The sequence below is a fragment of the Pseudophryne corroboree genome, chromosome 6 (assembly GCF_028390025.1).
Source record: "Pseudophryne corroboree isolate aPseCor3 chromosome 6, aPseCor3.hap2, whole genome shotgun sequence".
NCBI lineage: Eukaryota > Metazoa > Chordata > Amphibia > Anura > Myobatrachidae > Pseudophryne > Pseudophryne corroboree.
Window position 1 is genome coordinate 650118088 of NC_086449.1, and position 15588 is coordinate 650133675.

At 44.4% G+C, this 15588-nt stretch overlaps 1 protein-coding gene across 2 annotated transcripts in view; it reads left to right on the plus strand.

Annotated features, from left to right (window-relative positions):
• The window catches only part of MAT2B (methionine adenosyltransferase 2 non-catalytic beta subunit), a 199820-nt gene extending 187931 nt beyond the window's left edge, over nucleotides 1-11889 (plus strand). For both annotated transcript variants that reach the window (XM_063928220.1, XM_063928219.1), the window contains exons 6-7: nucleotides 6560-6673; nucleotides 10277-11889. In XM_063928220.1, coding sequence (XP_063784290.1) covers nucleotides 6560-6673; nucleotides 10277-10447 — 285 coding nt within the window. In that variant the 3' untranslated portion in view covers nucleotides 10448-11889. The remainder of the gene's footprint in view (nucleotides 1-6559; nucleotides 6674-10276) is intronic.
• Nucleotides 11890-15588: the final 3699 nt, after the last annotated feature.

Genomic DNA, 15588 nt, shown 5'->3' on the forward strand with positions numbered 1-15588 from the left:
GGTATTGAGCCCCTCAAAATGGCTATCAGGGATGTGTTAAAAATCCCTTTAGAAGACGCTGAAGGAATGCAGTCGTTTTTCTTAGCACAGAAAAAACTCTGTCACTTTCCCTGATTCCTCGGAATTAGATGACATGTTTAAGCAAGCCTTGAAAACTGATTAAAAATATCAGGTGACAAAACGGTTTTTGCACACTTTTCCGTTCGCCCCAGAAGGTAGGAAAAATTGGGAAGAACCCCCAGCCGTGGATGTATTGGACTCCCGCCTCTCTAAGAAGCTGGGTTCTACCAGCTCCCGGCTCCTTTACACTAAAGGACCCTGGGGATAGGAAAATTGAGACTACATTAAAGTCTAATTACACAGCGGCTGGTACCGGATGTTCAAGTCTTTTTCACCTGCTTAAGCCTGGACCTTTCTTTGGGATACTCCGGATAAGACCCACACAAAACGGTTATTAAAAGCACCAGGAGTCGGGAGACACCAATCATTGGTCCATAAAGGGTCAACTCTGGATCCTTGAAGCAGGTTGTATTCACTACTAAAACGGACTCTTTATATAAGCCTGACAGTCCGAACTACAGCATGTATTAATTTACTAATATTGCTCCTAATACTCTCTGCAACTAACTGCTAAGCTTGTCACAGTGGGAATTGCCAATTATTGCCTCACCTGCTGCTACTAATTTATCGGCTTCATTATTACTAATCAACTGCTGCTTTATAAGAGACTGCCACGCTAGACAGAGTTTCTATATATTAGATCTGCTTGAATTAATTCATGGAATAAATCTCAATATAAAGGTTCAGAATTGTACCATACCAACTGTGTCAATTATGATACGCTTTGCAGGTTCAACCGGTATTTAGGATTTAGTCTTCTAAATGTGATTTTTATTATTGTTTTTAATTGTGTAAAATAAAAAGCACGCTTATGTTTTAAATCAGCGCTGTTATTGGTGTGTTTGTATTTGGCGTAGCAAAAAGGCCTGTGCTTGCGGGTTGCTGGATGACACATGCCATTCATACATGGGTTACTCAAATTCAAGAGGGCCTTGTGGGGGATATGCTCCTGGTTACTACGTAGCCCTCATAAAACACATCCAAGACACTGCATGTGTCCTGTGTGATTCTCTCAAAGAAATAGGTGCTCTTATAATGCTAGGACTACTACCATGGCAGTGTCGGTGCGCAGAGCCCTATGGCTGTGTCAGTGGATAGCGGATGCAGATTCCAAGTGCAGTGTGGAGTCCCTCCTCTTCTCAGGGAAGTGGCAATTTGGGGTTGATTTGGATACGTGGATTTCTAAGGTTACATTCCTACAGGAGTTCCTACAGGAGTTCATGGTCTTGCAGGATATAAAGGACGCCGATCTCCATATACCAATTTGGCCACCTCACCAGGCTTACCTGTGGTTTGCCCTTCTGGACGATTACTACCAGTTCCAGGTGCTACCCTTCAGCCTGGCCACGGCTCCGAGGGCGTTCACGAAGGTGATGGCGGAGATGATGTTCCATCTCTGGGTCCAGGGGTCAATATTGTCCCTTATCTGGACAATCTCTTGATACAAGTGAGATCCATGGAGCTTTTATTGCTCCACAATAGACCAGACTATTCAGCTTCTGTCACAGCATAGGTGGATCCTCAATTTACAGAAGTCCCACCTGGAATGTTTCTGGACACTGGGGCTCAAGAAGTGTTCCTCCCAGAGGACAAACCAAGAATACTCCAGGAGATGGTCCGAATGGTTCTACGGCCTTATCGAATATCCATCCATCTTTGCATAAGATTGTTTGTTTGGGAAAATGGTAGCCTCATACGAGGCGATCCAGTACGGAAGGTTCCATGCCAGAACATTTCAACTGGATCTCCTGAGCAAGTGGTCCGGCTCACATCTTCAGATGCACCGGATAATACGTCTGTCACCTCAGGCCAGGATTTCCATCCTGTGGTGGCTACAGTCCTCAAAACTAATGGAAGGTCGAAGTTTCGGGATTCAGGATTGGATCCTCCTCATGATAGATGTGAGTCTGAGAGGATGGGGAGCTGTCACCCAAGGGGCTCAGTTCCAGGGCAGGTGGTCAGCCCATGAAGCCCTCCTTCCAATCAATATTCTGAAACTTTGGGCGATCTACAATGCTCTGCTTCATGCGTCTCATCTACTCAAAGATCAAGCGATCCAGGTGCAGTCGAACAACGCCACGGCGGTAGATTATATAACTTGACAAGGAGGGACAAAAGCAGAGCCTGCATGCGAGAAGTGTCAAAGATACTCCTCTGGGCAGAAAGAAATGCAAGAGCAATGTCCGCAATATTCATTCCGGGAGTGGACAACTGGGAAGCGGGTTTCCTGAGTCGTCACAATTTCCACCCGCGAGAGTGGGGTTTCCACCATCAGGTGTTTCAGCAGATCAACTGGTGGGGCTGCCCACAAATAGACATGATGGCTTCTCGACTCGATAAGAAGCTTCGTTGGTATTGCTCACGAACCAGGGACCTTCAGGCGAGGGCAGTAGATGCACTGACGTTGCCTTGGCCTTACCGGCTGGTCTATCTGTTTCCTCCGATTCCATTGCTTCCAAGGGTTCTAAAGGAATCAGGAATCAGAGAGTCCAGGCAATTCTGATTGCCCCATATTGGCCTCGGAGGGCGTGGTACACGGATCTTCTGGACATGTCTGTTGAAGACCCTTGGCTTCTGCCAATGAGAAGAGGTCTTCTTCAACAAGGACCGTTCGTCTACCCGGACTTACGGTGACTTTGTTTGAAGGCATGGAGGTGGAGCGGAACATCTTAGCTCACAAAGGCCTTTCCAAAAAAGGTTATTGCTGCCATGGTTCAGGCCAGGAAACCTGTGACGTTAAAACACTGTCATCATACCTGGAGAAGATATGTCTCTTGGTGCGAGGAATGCACGTATCCGCCTGCGGAGTTCCACTTGGGATGTTTCCTGCAGGCTTGTGTGGATAAGGGCTTGCGTCTAGGTTCCATTAAGGTCCAGATTTCAGCTCTCTCAATTTTCTCCAGAAGAAATTGGCAGGGTTGCCAGAAGTTCAGACCTTCTTGCAAGGGGTACTTCACATACAACCTTCTTTTGTGCCGCCCACGGCACCCTGGGATTTGAATGTAGTGTTGGAATTTCTACGGTCCTTATGGTTTAAACTTACTCTGTTAACAGTAGAAAACAAATAGCTCACGTGAAAGATGGTGATGTTATTGGCCCTGGTTTCTGCTAGGTGTGTTTCAGAACTGGGGGCTCCATTGTGTAAAAGTCCCTACTTGTTTTTTTACGAGGACAGAGCGGAGCTCAGGACTAGGTAGCAGTTCCTGCCGAAGGTCGTCTCTGCGTTCCACTTGGATCAACCTATTGTGATTCTGTCAAGTTCTGGCATTTCTGCTCCTCCGGAGGCATTTGATACTGTGCGAGCCTTGACGATCTATATCAAGAGGACGGCTTGTATCAGAAAGACAGATTCCTTGATTGTGCTCTATGATGCGCAGAAAAAGGGTTGCCCTGTTTCTAAGCAGTCCATTGCTCGTTGGCTTAGGCTTACTATCCAACAGGCCTATGTGTCGACAGCCTTACCTGCTCCACAGTCTCTGAATGCCCACTCTACAAGATCGGTGGGGTCTTCCTGGGTGGCTGCCCGTGGAGTCTCGGCCTTGCAACTATGCCGAACTGCTACCTGGTCAGGAAAGCGCACCTTTGTGAAGTTCTACAGGTTTGATACCCTGGCCAAAGACGATACCCATTTTGGGCAGGTGGTGCTGCAGACGTCTCCGCACTTTCCCGCCCGTTCTGGAAGCGCTGGGACGCCCCCATCGTACTAAGTGAACCCCGGTATCCCTTATAGATGTTAGGTAATAAAATACTATTTTCTCTATCGGTAAATCCTTTTCTCGTAGTCCAAGGGATACTGGGTGCCCGCCTCAGTGCGTTGATGTGTCTGCAGGTTTTCCTTTTCAAGAAGTTTACCTGTTCAGTTGTTGCTGTTTGTTACCAGCCGTTGCTGGTCGTTTTAAGTTGTTGGTGTGCTGGTGTATGAATTTTACTACTCACCGTTATGTTCCTTCTCTCAAGTATGTCCATTCTCCTTCAGGCACAGTTTTACCTATTCTGGTTGTGGGAGGGAGCATAGAGGGGAGGAGCCAGCACACCCAGTTAAAGAAATTTAAAGTGCACCGGCTCCTTTGGACCCCATCTATACCCCAGCGTACCTTATGGACTACGAGAAAAGGATTTAGGTAGGTATTAAACACCTATTTTTGTATTCTTCAGCTCCCACATAAAAACACAAAGCTGCCACTGCAAATGAAAAGTGAAGACACACTCCATTTCACTGTGCTATATGATTGTATTGCCATGGGTGCATAAGTATATAATGGGCCCTGCAGATATCTCACTTACATTTATGCAGGTGGTGGTTAAAGAAAGTACTCTTTAAGGTATCATGTGCATTAAAATTGAGCATTTAAAGTGCACCAGCAGGTCTAGTACGTGCTCTCTGATCTTGAGACTATAAAAATAATGGAAGAAAATGGACATATTGTGAGGATACTATGTAGGGGGGGGGGGGGGGTCAGGCCTAACCCTGTGCTGGACTAACCCTGTCCTGGACTAACCCTGTGCTGTACGTATTCCCGCATGTCTGTGTGACTGATTGTGGGTGTGCTAAATTTAGCACATCTACGATCAGGTCTAATTTAGGCCCATTATGCATATGCCTCAGGAATCTTCTTGTGTAAATACATTCCCTCTGGCAGCTTCTGTAATATACTGCTGTGTCCGAAGATTCATCCGTGTGATCTTCAGACATTTGAGTAATCCTCGTGATGGCTGGTTAATTCATGCAACCTGGGCCAATGAAACTGCATCACTAGCGTTGGCACGCCCAGAAAGTACTGCCGACATGTATAATAGGCATAATAAAAGACTACCTGATGGTGCTTAGAGGATGCTCATGGCACCATTCAAGAATTATAAAAGTGTATTGTTAAACCTCTGTCACACACCCATACATTACATTAAATGCATACTTTGTTTGAGCAAGTGGTGACGTTGTTTTGGGCAAGTAGGGATGCCAAGCAGGTTTAACCTCCCCACAACTGTACATACAAACAGTGGCTTTTGCATTCATTTTGGTGTTACCTGCAGTGTGTAAACCAGTGGTTCCCAAACTTTTTTGAATCATGGCACCCTAGAGTATCCAATATTTTTTTCAAGGCACCCTTAGGTCAAAAGTTTTTTTTATTGAGAAAATTAGAAAGACATTAAATTGTGTGTGTATATGTCATCCTTAGGATCAATTGTGTAGTAAGAGACAGGATTTGCTTCTGTTTATCCATATTTTATATTCGGCAGCCACCAGCGCTGGTTTTGCCTATTACATTGACCATAAATTATTTGAATTGGTCCTGGACCACCAATACAGGGCTCCCCTGCAAGTATCCTGAGGCACCTTAAGGTACCACGGCACACAGATTGAGAACCACTGGTGTGAGCATTAATACTCTGTACAATGTAATACAGTTCTATCGGAGTGCCCTGTATTTTGTAGAGAAACAATGAGAATAGTGTGCGGATATGATGCGGACTTGTTTTTAACAAACAATTGTTTTTCAACACCCATCTGTACTTTAGCTGTAAGAGACTCTCCTTTCTTACCACACCTGCACTGTTAATGTCTGCGGATATGGGAGTGCTGGTAGATTGAAGCATAGAAGACTGGAGGACACACCTAGATTTGTCAGTAGAGTAAGGGCGGGATGTACTAAAGTGAAAATGCGGTAAAAAAGAATGGGGGGGTTACCGCATTTTCATATGTACTTTCCTCCATCCGCCGAGCCTCCGCAGCACAGGGTAACGCCAGCTTTTGCTAGCGTTACCCTGTAGAAGCCTATGGGGCTTCTTCTGCAATGCGATGTGGAGAGTGTTCTGTCATTGAACCCTCCCAGCATCCCCCGCGGCTGTCGCTGGTCTGCGCATGCGCAAATGGACTCCTGGGTCCCATAGACCCATTAGTCCAGCAGCCGCAGCGCATAGCAAAAGACAGTTCTTATCGGGAGAGCTGTCCTTTGCAATACTAATTCCATATGTTAGTATATATGCAATTAGTATCTGGGCTAGGTGCATCATCGCTTCGAAAGTGATAAAATGGAGAGTGAAAAAGTACCAGCCAATCAGGTCCTACCTGCCATATCACAGGCTGTGTTTGAAAAATGACAGTTAGGAGCTGATTGGCTGGTACTTTTTCACTCTCCATTTTATCACTTTCCAAGCGATGATGCATCGAAATATTGAAGTAACTTGGGGGTAAAACTACCATTCTGCAATGTAACTAGGATGGGCCTGCAACACTGACACTTATTGGCACTACTCTGAAATGGATTTAAAGGAAATCATAGGCGGGACTGCTGTCATGTTTGGTAATGGGAAAGGTGGGTCTCTGGCATTTGGTGTCACATGTAAGGGACATGGGATATAAGGCTATAAGGCTGCTGCTTTAATTCTTGCTAAACAGTTTATTCACATTTCTAAGCAAACACTCATTTTTGCATCCTAGGATCCTTCTCTAAAGGGCATTTTCCACTGGTCAGGGAGTGAACAGATGACAAAGTATGAAATAGCTTGTGCTATGGCCGATGCATTCAATCTTCCCTGCAGCCACCTGCGCCCAGTAAGTATGATCACAAATAAATACAGATTTATGCATTTTGCAGATTATTCTTGTACATGACTGATGGAATAGTTTTTCATGATTTGCTCAGAGTATAGTTTTTAGCAAACAGGAAATTGATGCAGAATATGAATGTCAAACAATTTAAAAAGCAATGGACAAGTTCCAAGTTTCTGTGGCATCTTTCCTCCGAGGTCTCATAATCTTTCTTAGTAGACGGAAGAGTTACCTGATAAACATATTAGTGGCCACACCAGGTGATGTTTTAAAGGAATCCTAGTGGTTATACAGGTTGAGTATCCCGTATCCAAATATTCCAAAATACAGACTTTTTTGAGTGAGAGTGAGATAGTGAAACCTTTGTTTTCTGATGGCTCAATGTACACAAACTTTGTTTAATTCACAAAGTTATTAAAAATATTGTATTAAATGACCTTCAGGCTGTGTGTGTGTGTGTGTGTGTATAAGGTGTATATAAAACATAAATGCATTCTGTGCTTAGACTTGGGTCCCATCGCCATGATATCTCATTATGGTATGCAATTATTCCAAAATACGGAAAAATCAGATATCCAAAATACTTCTGGTCCCAAGCATTTTGGATATGGGATACTCAACCTGTATACTAATATGGGATATAGGGGTATATGCAATTGCGGTCGAATTCCCGAAATTGTCGAATTTCGGGTCATTTTCGACCAAAAAAAAAAATCGCCTATGCAATTCAGTGCTTTCCGACCAAAAAACGGACTTTCAAAATTCGACTTTTTGAAATTCGACTTTTTGCAAATTCGACTTTTCTGCAATGATACAAGTGCTGCAATTCGACCAAAGCATATTCAATTCAAGTTTGGAAATTCGACAGCAGTGCTTTTAGACAGCAAATTCGTCATTTTCAATCCGCCACACTTTGGAGGGTGAAAACAAATAAAAAAAATGTAAACATTTTTTTTTTTATTTTTTTTTGGGGGGAATAGCAGATCTATTTATATTAGAAGGGATTAGGTACTTTTTTTTTTTTTTTTTTGGAGGCACAAATATTATTTATATATTTTTTAAAATATTATTTTTTTTTATTATTTTTTTTTATGCTGGAACGGTGAAATCACAAAAAAAAATGGCGTGGGGTCCCCCCTCCAAAGCATAACCAGCCTCGGGCTCTTCGAGCTGGTCCTGGTTCTAAAAATGCGGGGAAAAAATTGACAGGGGATCCCCCGTATTTTTAAAACCAGCACCGGGCTCTGCGCCTGGTGCTGGTGCCAAAAATACGGGGGACAAAAAGAGTAGGGGTCCCCCGTATTTTTAACACCAGCATCGGGCTCCACTAGCTGGACAGATAATGCCACAGCCGGGGGTCACTTTTATGCCGTGCCCTGCGGCCGTGGCATTAAATATCCAACTAGTCACCCCTGGCCGGGGTACCCTGGGGGAGTGGGGACCCCTTCAATCAAGGGGTCCCCCCCCCCAGCCACCCAAGGGCCAGGGGTGAAGCCCGAGGCTGTCCCCCCCCATCCAATGGGCTGCGGATGGGGGGGCTGATAGCCTTTTGAGATAATAAAAAGATATTGTTTTTTCCAGTAGTACTACAAGTCCCAGCAAGCCTCCCCCGCAAGCTGGTACTTGGAGAACCACAAGTACCAGCATGCGGGAGAAAAACGGGCCCGCTGGTACCTGTAGTACTACTGGGAAAAAAATACCCAAATAAAAACAGGACACACACACCGTCGACAGTAAAACTTTATTTCATACGTCGACACACACATACTTACCTATGTTCACACGCCGACATCGGTCCTCTTCTCCATGTAGAATCCACGGATACCTGAAAAGAAAAGATCAATATACTCACCCCAGCCATGGTCCAGAGATAAATCCACGTACTTGGCAAAAAAACAAAGCGAACACCCGCTCCATGCCGGACTGAAAGGGGTCCCATGCTGACACATGGGACACCTTTCCACGAATGAGACCTGTCAGTGACAGCTGTCACAGAAAGGTCTCTAAGCCAATCAGGAAGCGCAACTTCGTTGCGCTCACCTGATTGGCTGTGCGCTGTCTGTACTGTGACAGCACATCGCAAAGCCGCTCCATTTACTTTCAATGGTGGGAACTTAGCGGCTAGCGGTAAGGTCACCCGCCGGTCAGCGGCTGACCGGCGGGTGACCCCACCGCTACCCGAAAAGTTCCCACCATTGAAAGTAATGGAGCGGCTTTGCGATGTGCTGTCACAGTACAGACAGCGCACAGCCAATCAGGTGAGCGCCACGGAAGTAGCGCTTCCTGATTGGCTGAAGGGACGTCAGTGACAGGAGTCACGTGATGTCCCGGCATTCGGGAGAAAGGGGTCTGATGTGAAAACATTGGACCCCTTTCTAGTCCGGTATGGAGCGGGTTTTTGCGTGTTTTTTTTTTTAAACAAGTACGTGGATTTTACTCTCTGGACGTGGATTTATCTCTGGATGCTGGAAGGTGAGTATAATTTTTTCACAGGTACCCTCGGATCGTCGGAGACCGTGGCAGTCGGCGTGTCAACATAGGTAAGTATGTGTGTGTCGGTAGTGTGTAATAAAGTTTTACTATCAAGGTGTGTGTGTCCTGTTTTTATTTGGGTATTTTTTTCCCTGTAGTACTACAGGTACCAGCGAACCCGTTTTTCTCCCGCATGCTGGTACTTGTGGTTCTCCAAGTACCAGCTTGCGGGGGAGGCTTGCTGGGACTTGTAGTACTGCTGGAAAAAACAATATCTTTTTATTATCACAAAAGGCTATCAGCCCCCCCATCCGCAGCCCATTGGATGGGGGGGGACAGCCTCGGGCTTCACCCCTGGCCCTTGGGTGGCTGGGGGGGGGGGACCCCTTGATTGAAGGGGTCCCCACTCCCCCAGGGTACCCCGGCCAGGGGTGACTAGTTGGATATTTAATGCCACGGCCGCAGGGCACGGCATAAAAGTGACCCCCGGCTGTGGCATTATCTGTCCAGCTAGTGGAGCCCGATGCTGGTGTTAAAAATACGGGGGACCCCTACTCTTTTTGTCCCCCGTATTTTTGGCACCAGCACCAGGCGCAGAGCCCGGTGCTGGTTTTAAAAATACGGGGGATCCCTGGCCAATTTTTCCCCTGCATTTTTAGAACCAGGACCAGCTCGATGAGCCCGAGGCTGGTTATGCTTTGGAGGGGGGACCCCACGCCATTTTTTTTCCGGGTTTTTCACGTTTTTTTACCGTTTTTTAAAATCGCGGCAAAATCCGCCAAATCGGCCGATTTTCGCCCGCGACTCTGGCGAATCCGTTTTTCATTGAATATGGTGAATTCCGGAAGCCACCTTCCGGGATTCACCTGTCGAATTGAGTCGAATTAAAAAACGGCGAAAATTGCCGCGAATTCGACCGCAATTGCATATACCCCATAGTGTGCTTGTCGATGATCAGAATACCAACAAGCATTAGAGGAACCACAGAAGGCAGGTTCCGCTATGTCAGCAAGTGTGGCATAACCAGTTAAACTTGTTTTTATCTTCTTTGTTTTACATGTAATATGTTATCATAATAATCAGACCACAGAAACTCTATAGCATCATGATTGTAAATTGATTGTTCTTGTTTAGATAACAGATGAACCTGTTGGGGCAACTCCTCGCCCTTGGAACCCACAACTCGACTGTTCCAAGCTGGCAGAACTTGGCATTGGTCAGCGGACACCCTTCAGAGTTGCCATTAGGGAATCCCTTTGGCCATTTTTAGTGGACAAGAAATGGCGTCAAACTGTCTTCCATTAGAATTTTGGGAAATGGAGCTGAAACTGATATTTCTATTTTTTTTTTTTTTTTTTTGTTAAAGAAATTTAGTTTTGTATTAGTGTTTAAAATAATTGTATTAATAAGCAAAGTTGTCAATTACAGTATATGATGTTAACTGATCAAAAGAAAAAAAAAAATCAAAACCAGCTTTGTTACTAAATGTCAGCGCACTGGTTAAGCAGCAAGCTTGCACTATAGAAAAAGTCTCGTATTTAGGATAACCCAGAGCTCAGTCTGATTACTGCTGACTATAGTCTAAGATTTCAGAGTAACTGGATTGCAGGACAAATTGAACTCTTGGGGGTAGATGAACTAAAGCTTCAAACAATGGTAGTAATCAGTCAGATTCTGTGTATCATTTTTTTAGGATGCAATAGACAAATGGTAGACAGCATCTGGTAAGCTTTAGTAAATCAATCCTGTAGAATCAAGGTGAGAATTACACGTAGGCTTTTGTATGAGGCCTTTCCACCCCCCCACCCCCCCTTGGAAAAGGGTTATTGCAGACCTGTGCTGACAACACAATAACATAACGTCAAAGTGTTAAATATTTGGTGAGCACAAGTTTACTGTACATTTTTGTGTCTGTCAGTGGTGTTCACCAGACAGACATAGGGCTAGATGCATCATGGCTTGGAAAGTGATAAAATGGAGAGTGAAAAAGTACCAGCCAATCAGCTCCTAACTGACATTTTTCAAACACAGCCTATGACATGGTAGTTAGGAGGTGATTGGCTGGTGCTTTTTCACTCTCCATTTTATCACTTTCCAAGCGATGATGCATCTAGCCCATAATCAACTTCCTGTCAGAAATGAAGGCATAAAGGGACAGAGAGAAAATGTTATACTTGACATAGACATCAGCATCTCACCCACTAAAATTTGCTGAAGCAGATGTATGCAAAGTCTTTAAATGGTTGAAGTATTCAAACCACTGGTTATCTGGTGTCCCTACTAAACAAACCGTGTGTTCTACTCTCTTACCGTCAAATAAAACCGTCCTCAATGAAAACTGAAAAATATTAGATGCTACATATTCTAAATATGTTCCAAATTTGTCTGTCTGTTTTATATCAATGTTAGAAGAAATTAACTACTGTATATTACATGTCAGTAATACAGGATTAACGATTTATGCACTGTGTCCTGCCTAAGTAATGTACGGCTAGTATTACAGAAGTGGTAGGACATCATTTTTACTGCAGTGTGATGTGGCCTACTACATGGCAAAATAACAAGTAGTAGTAGTGTATTATGTCAGATGGTACTGTATATACCTGCATTACTCCACAAATAGCTATTTACAGTCACAATTCCTTTGTTCCTCAGATTTGGTGAAATCTTCAGCACTTTTTTTTTAACTTTGTTTTGTTTTTTTTTTGTTTTGTTTTTTGAGTACAAAATAAAATATATTTCTGAAATTAGGTTTTGTTCAATGTTTGGTTGAAAATATAACGGTGTCCATTTTGCTCATGGAGATAGGAAATTGTGAATAGTAACTTGTAAAATACTATCAGCTCTGTGCATGACTTACAGACCCGCATTTAATATATTAAAAACATTTTCCTTTCTCCCCTTTGAAGTTGACACGGCTTGTTTGGCCAGCCCAGCTCTCATGTTTATTGTTTGCAAAAACTGCTAAGGGGCCTAATAGATCCATTGGCACGCCATGAACTCTACTCAGCCAGCAGCGCTAAGCTGCAGATTGGCAGGATGGCAGAGCTGTGCAGGCAGTCTGATTTCCTGCTCCCTATAATAAGCCAGGCCTATCAGCCCCACAGTCCATTTCAGAGCATCGGAGTATAAAAGATAGAGGCATCTTAATGTACCTTTCTCAGCATGCTGTGCAGACACTACAAGCATACCAAAGCCATTTAACGGTTTTTCTTTCTACAGATTGAATACAGTCCTTAGTACACATGGGTGGCCTTGAGCAATGTGCTTCTGCGCACATTTTGGATTTTATGCTACAGAAAACATTACTTATTTACCACAGGACATTGGAACTTATGCAAAAAAAATTACCCAAAATAAGCATGCAACATACAGCCAAAACTAAAAATATGCAAAGAAAATGCCCAAATATGCAAAAATATATGCAAACAAAATTAGTTATTTATTAGTAAAATCTATTGAACTTTAGAAACAACATGTACCAAAAATTATTTTGGAAATGCAGATTGAATCTCCCATATCCAAATTTCTGAAATACAGACTTTTCTGAGCATGACTGAGATAGTGAAACCTTTGATTTCTGATGGCTCCATGTGCACAGACTTTGTTTAATGCACAAAAGTATTAATAATTTTGCATAGAGTCACCTTCAGGCTATATGTGTATATGGGGGTGGTCTTCTGTATGCCGAATGTCGGGATCCCGGCGCACAGTATACCGGCGCCGGAATCCCGACACCCGGCATACCGACAACTATTCTCCCTCATGGGGGTCCACGACCCCCCTGGAGGGAGAATAAAATAGTGTGGCGCGCATAGCGCGCTACCGTGCCCGCATAGCGCGCCACCGTGCCCGCAGCGTGGCGAGCGCAGCGAGCCCGCAAGGGGCTCCTTTGCGCTCGCCACGCTGTCGGTATGCCGGCGGTCGGGCTCCCGGCGCCGGTATGCTGGTCGCCGGGAGCTCGAGCGCCGGCATACTGTACTACACCCGTATATGGAACACAAATGCATTCTGTGCTTTAGACTTGGGTCCCATCCCCAAGATACCTCATGGTACGCATGTAATCCAAAATACGGAAAATCTAATATCCAAAATACTTCTGGTCCCAAGCATTCTGGATATGGGAGACTCAATCTGAAGTAGGAATTATTGTGTTTCATGTTACCGTATAACACAAGGGGTATATTTACTGAAAGTCAATTTGGGTTGACTTTGATCAATGTTTATTTGTATTTCAGGGTGTAAATCCCACATTTACTGACATTTTTGACGTTTTTTTGATAAATATGTATTTGCATAAACTTACTATGTCTGGTTATACAGAACCATGTTTTATGATCAATTTACATTAAACAACCAATATGCTGATCATACTACACAGAGTGACATTCTGGTAACCTAAATAAAATACAAAGCCTCATTGTATGGGCAGAGTAGCGACACGGTTTACATCGCTGCCTCGCAGCACTAAGGACATTGGAATTGAACCTATCAAGTTTGGGTATTCTCCCATTTGGCTTTCCTTTGGATGCTCCAGTTTCTTCCCATGATATAAAAATATGCTGGTAAGTTAATTCGCTACTCACAAAATGGATACTAGTATACCTGGCAAAGAGTTTTCTCTTCCTACAATACAGAGCTAAATTTTGTGTTAAGTATACAATGCATCTACATAGGTGCATGCAACTTGGCCTAAGTGACAGCACCTCCATCCACTTATTCAACTCACTGACATGATTACCAGTGTGCAGCATACTTCACATTCCATCTACACACAAATGACACATCCTCACTAAACGTAGCCCATGTGTGATCCCCTTGTTGCTGCCTACTCAGCTGCAAGTGGAGTTGTGACATACAGTACATTATGACTCAGAATTGCTTGTAGATGTTGGCACTCAGCAATGGAGCATGTGTTTTGCTAAGATTCGCAAGCTCTGCCTGCGATGCAGACTCTGTATTAACACCCAAATGTTCCGGGTCATACCCCAATTCAGCAAAATGTGATTATATCAAATACAGTGCAGAATACTGTAGGAGAGAAAACTTGCCGTTTGTGTCACTGACCCAGTACTCTAAATGGCCTGAGCCTCATCCACCACAAGACTCCATTTATGCAAAATTTCCTACAATAGAAAGATTATTTATCTCTTGGAAAAATTAATACAGAAATTATTAGTACATAATGCATTACACGCGTCAACAAAAAATGGTAAATAAGTATTAAAGTTTTTGCAGGACCATATAAGGAAAAGCCTGTTTTCTGCTGCGGGGTAAACTGGGCTCCACAAGGATAGACATTGGGGTGTGTAGAGTAGGATCTTGATCCGAAGCACCAACAGGCTCAAAAGCTTTGACCTTCTGCCCAAGATGCATAGCGCCGCCTCCTATATCACCACACCTACGTGCACAGGAGCTCAGTTTTGTAGTTGGTGCTTGCAGTGCAAGCATGTAACAAGAAGAGCTGCTCACAGCAGCTCTAGAAAAAGCTTTCTGAGGAAAAAAGACTACAAGGGCTGCAGCAGGGGCACAGATTGTGTTAGATGTCAGTAGATATTACCTGCTGCAGCTCCATATCTCCCCCAGCGGCGCTGTACACTCCCGCGCCCTGGTTGCCTGGTACCTACAGAAGGAGACTCCGGTTTTCTTCCAAGTCAGTCACACACGGCTGGGGCTCTCCGGGATCGCGTGGCCGCACTTCGGGAGGAGGTAAGTGGCACTTCATCGCGATCTGGCGCGGCCGGTGGGAGGCGGGCCGCGCGCGCTGGCGGTGGACATTGTGGCAGTACAGGCGATCCCACTAGATCACCAGGGCATGGGTGCAGGTCAGGTTTTCTCTCTAAACCTTTTTATAAGTAGCCCGCAGTACCCGGTGGTTTTGCCAGCAGAGGGGATAAGGCTTAGACCTGGAGCCCCTCCCCCAGCCCCAGGGCGCCATTTCCAGTAAATGTTCCCGCCCTGGAGCTGCATATCTGTCTCCCTCACTCCCTGTCAGTGTTTGGGCGTCATTTCCCCAGCTACACTGTTCCTGGGACTGCTTGGCCAAATCCTCCTTTGTAAAGCCGCCTGGTTGTCAGCGCTGTGACTTTACATGACACTTAAGTATTCTACATGTCAATTAGACAGTGTTAGTTAAGAGAGAGTGCATTTAGTCAGGGTTCTCTGGTACAAGTACCTGTGATATACATCCAGTTCTTACTGTGCAGTGTTATATCTATTGATTATAGAGATATATATATATATATATATATATATATATATATATATATAAGCTGGTCCAGTGCAGTATTATTGTTGGTAATAACCTCTGCATTGTATAACTGTGACTATATGTGTGTGCATTAGCTTGCTGAGTGATGTCCATTGCGTGTCTCTCACTCACCTTGCTATCCCTATATTCTATAACCTGAGGGGGCTTGGTGCGTCAGGTTTTATAATAATATAGG